Source organism: Sinocyclocheilus anshuiensis, unplaced genomic scaffold, assembly GCF_001515605.1.
Source record: "Sinocyclocheilus anshuiensis isolate Anshui unplaced genomic scaffold, SAMN03320099.WGS_v1.1 scaffold93, whole genome shotgun sequence".
Taxonomy (NCBI): domain Eukaryota; kingdom Metazoa; phylum Chordata; class Actinopteri; order Cypriniformes; family Cyprinidae; genus Sinocyclocheilus; species Sinocyclocheilus anshuiensis.
Genome location: NW_015539852.1, coordinates 905,849 through 912,180, shown reverse-complemented (window position 1 = coordinate 912,180; position 6,332 = coordinate 905,849). Strand labels below are relative to the sequence as shown.

At 35.6% G+C, this 6,332-nt stretch overlaps 1 protein-coding gene across 2 annotated transcripts in view; it reads right to left on the bottom strand.

Moving 5' to 3' along the window:
* cdh13 (cadherin 13, H-cadherin (heart)) overlaps window positions 1-6,332 on the bottom strand; it is a 319,293-nt gene that overhangs the window by 195,196 nt on the left and 117,765 nt on the right. For both annotated transcript variants that reach the window (XM_016480972.1, XM_016480973.1), the window contains exon 3: window positions 2,712-2,923. In XM_016480972.1, coding sequence (XP_016336458.1) covers window positions 2,712-2,923 — 212 coding nt within the window. The remainder of the gene's footprint in view (window positions 1-2,711; window positions 2,924-6,332) is intronic.

Genomic DNA, 6,332 nt, shown 5'->3' with positions numbered 1-6,332 from the left:
TTTTTTTTCCCTCCATGAAGCAGATAAATTGCAGATATAGTAGTTTTTCTTTTTCTTTCTCACATGTATGTTCTTAACTAGGGAATCACTGTTGTCTTTGAAGTACCAAGGTCCCCTCAGTCTTATAAGTCTACAAAGTTAACAACTGTTCTATAGCACCTAAAACTTTCAGTCTTGATAACAGTGCATAAAAAGCTAAAATGTGATCAAAACCCTCGATTTGCTTTTCCTTAGTCATCAAAACTCATCAATAATTAGGACTCAGGGTTGTCAGAGGCACTGTGTCCTTGTCAATTCTGCCATTCTGCTGCTGACTTCCCTATTGGGATGTATCGTTACTCATTTCTGACTTCTTGTTTATCCAGACGGAGAGAGGAGTCAGACTGCCAGACAGAAACCTCTGGGTTTGCATTGCAGATTCTCTGCCTGTAGTGATTCATCCCAAAGGACCTGTGTAACCCCAAACTTTCATTGGAACTGTTAGATGATAAGTACCTAAAATGCCTATAAAACGATCAAACCAGACAAGAATGGTTTCAGATGTTTTATTTTTCAGCGGGGTAAGCAACTTAACCACTTTCTATGAAACAACGACATTACATTACTACCACCGGCCAAGGCTAAAAACACCAGAAAGGCCAATAAACAATCAAAGTCAATAAACCAGACAGATTTACAACCTGTAACCTTGTGACCAGGTCATCCTCTTCTTTAGAATAAATGAAAAAGGACTGTGAAAGAAAGAACCCTCTATATGTATTCTTTTGAATACATTTGAAAAGATTGAAAAGTATGAAATGTCAAGGTCTTACAAATTCACTGCATTTTTTTCCCCACTCCATTTGGTGGTTCCACAAGGAAAGACAGTCTCATTCACACATAGAAACGCTAGAGAGGAAAACAAATGATGAAATTAATTAGTACATTGATCCTCTGCAAAACACTGAATTATACCCTGAATTCTCACTTTTCTCATAAGGCCTTTTCTTCAGGCATGCTGTGCTTGTATGGCGGCTAGAATTACATCATGTCAGCCTCTGGGGAAGACGGAAGCCTTTTCCATTTCCACTCGCACTTATCAATAATCAAAATCCAATAAAATGGGCATTAAGTCAAATATGGCATCAATAAGAAGCACTTTCCTTCGGCATTCACTAGCTGATGCGAGGTTTTCTGCCGGGAACAAACCAGTGGGTTGGGGCGAGCTTTATTTTTGAAGGCTTAGTCTGACTGTGATTACAGGATGTATGATCCATAATGACCCTGCTTCCAGGCTCTCGCCTCAGCCTCTTCACATGCCGCTTTTCCCCCCGAGCTCTCTCACATAGCAATCACTTCATTCATGCTATATATCCAATCTGAGAGTATAATTCATAGTTTATCATCTCGAAGAGGTGGGAGCTAGTTGCTTTTCATTCACGATGGCACTACATGCAATATAATACAGCTACAGTATGACCTAAATGACCTAAATTCTAGACTGCATGTGTGTATTGTACTGAATGTGTTCTTGCAAGAATGAATGAATGAATGAATGAATGAATGAATTATTTTTATTTCCCTCTCTTTCTCTCAGGGATGTTCAAAAGCTTATAGTCCTGAAGATTTTTTTTTTTTTTTTTAAGTCTCATGCTCACCAAACCTGCATTTATTTGATCAAAAATATAGTAAAAAAATTGAAAATGTTTTAAAAATGTAAATAACTGTTTTTTTTATTTGAATCTTTTAAAATATAATTTATTCCTATGATGCAATTCAGAATTTTTATCAGCCATTACACCAGTCTTCAGTGTCACATGATCCTTCAGAAATTATTCTAATATGCAGATTAGCTCAAGAAATATTTCTTATTTTTATTACAGATGAAAACGGTTGTGCTGCTTAATATTTGTATGGAAACAGTGATACTCAATACAGGTTTGTTTGATGAATAGAAAGATGAATGGAAAGTTCAAAAGAGCAATTATTTGAAAAAAATTTTTGTCACATTGTGAAAGTCTTTAATATTGCTTTTGATCAATTTAATGCATCCTTGCTGAATAAAAGTATTGATTTCTTAAAAAGAACATCTGACTGACCCCAACATTTTGAACGGTAGTGTATAGCCTATATTTAAATTAAATTATAATCACAATTAACCAAGAAAACCCTTCAAAAGAAGAAATTCTTAGAATTCAAGCAATTTTTTTTATTTGCATGTTATAATATCTTGTTAAATATTCATTTAATTTCATCAGTTATAGCCATAATTGGTCAGATTGACAATTCATACTAATGAATTGATTCAATTGAAGCATGTAACATAATTAGACAACATGCTGTGTTTTTATGTGGTTAGAAAAAAAATATGCCCTTTATGAACATAAAAAAGTTTTTCCCCCTTAATAAGAAAAAAGTTAATTTCTGCCACTGGTCTCTGAACGAAATATGCAATACCTTGACAGGACATGATGGGTAATTTCTAGTCTGAGCTGGAGTCTGTCAATATTATGGCAGTAAAGACACACTGACTGACACATACGTCCAGTTCTGAAAGAACAGAATCATGGGTGTCCAGACATACAATGTCTCCAGCATTGAAGACCATTTAAAATGACAAGATTGAAGACTTCAGGCCATTTAACAAATTCACACACACACACACACACACACACACACACACACACACACACACACAAACACACAAAATCAACTCACAGAGAAATGCTTACCCTGAGTGTCTGAGGAGATCTGGATGGTGCTCCCATAATGGTCACCTGTGCCATGTCATCAACATGAACATTGACACCGTGGACAAACATGACATCTCCGCTGTCAATCACGTCTCTTCTGGGAACCAGATTCAGGTTCTCGTCTATTAGAAAGTCAGGGTTCGATACTTCAAACTCAACACCCTCATTTCCAGTGCAGTCGTCGAAAACCACTGCAGAATATGCAAGACAAAAGAAGAGATTGGCATATTAGCTTAGGAGAAATAAAGTCTGACACTTGAAACCAAGTCAATACATATCACTTATTATCCAGTGTAGATGAAAAGGAAGGTTAACCGGTAGGATTAACCATAGTTAGCATTGTTAGGATGACAGCATTAATTTACAAGTCACCTAGTAAGTCTTCCAATGTAAAAACTGTCAATAAAAGGGCTCTTTTGAGGTGATATATCTCTTATGGTTGATGAAAAATGGACTTGAAGTCGCAACAAATGTCCCTGAAAAGGTGACTATGCCTGACAAAGCTATCCCAGCGCTCATTCATCCATGAGCTAAAAGCAGGTAAAAAATAAAATATGGTCCATTCATCAAAGGTTATTAACATGAAATAGAGAACTTTAACCCTCAATAATATCGACCCCACTTTCATCTTCACCCATCAGGTCTGACCGAGGAAGATACGGCCACACCGGGCCGTATCTTCCGGTCCGTCTCCATCTTATCTCAACACCCCATACCTCGCTTTCATTCTTTGCGTCCTCTGTGACATATTCCTCCTCTCATTTCCCTTCCCCATCCCTCTTTCTCTCATCCATAACTCTTCCTTTCCTGCCCGTTTACCATCCTCTTTGACACTCTAAGTTATGTTCTTGTAACACAAGGTGACCTGGGGGTGAATAGATGTGAATCGGGCAGTATGACCAAAATCTTCGAGTTGTTTAATTATGGTATATAGTTATTATTCCTGCAAATATATGCCAATACACATTATGTTCTAACTGACTATTTTTTCCCCATTCATTCATTTTTTTTTTTTTTATAAAATAGCGATAATAACCAAAGTAAAGATTTTTGAAAAAATAAATAAATAAATATTTAGTCATACAGTAAAAAAAACTGTACCATTGTGAAACATTATTGCAATTTAAAATAACACTTTTTCTATTCTAATATATTTTAGTACGCAACATAAAAACATTTTCAGCAGCCATCAGTCTTCAGTGTTACACGATCCTTCAGAAATCATTCTAATATGCCAATTTATTACACAATAACATTTCTTATTACCAATGTTGAAAACTGTGCTGCTTAATATTTTTTTGGGAAAACTAATATATATTTTCAGGATAATACTGATAAACAGAAAGTTCAAAAGAACAACATTTGTTTGAAATAAAAGTAACAAAAAAAAACTGCCTAATCCCAAACTTTTAAACAGTAGTGAGCAACAGCTTCACCATATGTAACAATCCAAAACCAAGACTTTAAAATAGCTGATATGAATAGCAGTGATGGCTTTTAAATTATACACTATTATAGTAACTATATTATTATATTGGTATAATAATGCTCCTACAGTCACACTGTATCTAAACTGGACTCCCAGTGTGCTGCGACACATCAGAAAGAAATCATTCCAATTATGTATCCATTTTACAGTTTATACACTGCGGTATAAAAAGCATAGCAGGATCTGTACAGGGTGACACATTTCTACAGCCTTACAAAGGCTACACATGTATACACGCAAAGGCACACGCATTAAAACCCTTCGAAAATTCAGCCTTTGAACCTTCAATGTTTTTTTTATTCTATTACATCCATAAAAGCTTAAGTGAGAACTGTAACAGGCTATAGCCACATTTAAATATGCCATTTAAATGCATTCAATGAAGATTTCATTTGAGTAAGTGAGCTGGAACAGTGCCAGTAACATTGTGTCCGCTCAGAAATCGCATTTCTGTTCAAAACGACTAATGTGGCAACGCGGGCTCCAAAACCAGAGGTGTTTAGCATGACACGTCAATAACGAATACCTCTGTGACCAATTACCTTAATTGCTTAGCAGCTTTGATATATGTTGCGCACTGCAGGACACCAAAACTGGAAAAAAACCTTCGAACACCTCACAGCTGTGCATGAGCTACATTCACAACTGCTTTTTTCTCTTCAAAACTGCTTCCTTTGTGAGCCACGCTGGTTGTTCGGATAAAAAATACATTATGTATTACTCAGGCAAACAGGTGTAGGTGCAAGATGAAGATATTGTCTTGTTCTCTCACTTAAACATTCACCACCATACCATACAAAGCATCCTCAAGTGATGCTAACAGCGTTAGCACGGTATGACCACAGAGCGTCTCACATATCTGTTCAGCTAATTGAATTGAGGCAGAATCAGTAATGTGACGCCCTATCGATAACCTCCACGGACACAGGTGATGAAACTGCAGGTAATCGAATCAACAGTCATTTGATTGCCTGCGGAAGCAGCTGTTTCCATCGAAAGGGATCATTCAACGGTGCAGAGAAGGGTATCTTGATGCCTTTCAAGCGAATTCACTTTTTGTGCGTGATTTTTTTTACACTGTAAGCGATCTGGACACCCACAGAGGTAGGAATAAGGACGTTACTTCAGGTTTCAAGTGGGCACTTCAACTGCAGACCAAAAACAGACAGCAAACCATGTGTAGGTTTATGTGGGGGAGGCTCCTTCCAGGAAGCCGACGGCATGGCAGGAAATTATGCATTATGCATTTTCTGAAGTAAATACTCAAAAATACATCTGTGGTGGGAGAGGAATATAGGCAATTAGCACTTTTAGTAAGGTAATTCAGGACATTTAAAGAATAATCATCACATAATATACATTAGCATTAAATCTGCAACGCTAAATCTACAGTATAGTGCCATGATAAAACAAACTGAATCTTAATTAAACTGAATTCGATTTAAATGAGATAATATGAAAGTACAGGGTACCATGGGTGGAGGGGGGAGTCAAAATGTCTTTTGATTGTGTTATCTTTAGTGACAAACAAATGACAGATCTTTAAAATAAAAATACAAACCAAAATACCAATGCCCCTGCTGAAATGCTTTGAAATTAATAATTTTTTTCTTTAGGGAAAGAAAAATTATTGAGTGTAAAATAAATAAATAAAAAATGCAATATTGTGTGAGGAAAATAGTAAGGATGGTATTATTAAGACAACATGTTAAATTAAATAAATGCCAAATTAAATAACTGGTTTTAAACTATCACTCCCCTAATGTCTAAAGAAAATATATTATGAAAAGAAAGAAAATATATTATTATAAAGAAAATATTTGCATCAAATTAAAAATGTCAAAGTAGTAGGATGTTAATAAAGTAGTGGGATGGCAATATTTTTATATTATGTATAATGCTATTAGATATATAACCCTGGAGGAAAACGTTTTCAATTAATAATGTTTCCATTTTATTAATTTTTTCAGTGTTTTCACAATAAATATTGTTCAAGAGCATCTTTAGAGAGAAAGCAGAGCTATGCAGTCCTCAATGATCAAGCTAAAGGTGAAATCCCCAAGGAGAAAGTCACTAGAAAGAAAGATGCAATGCACATTCAAACTATTAAA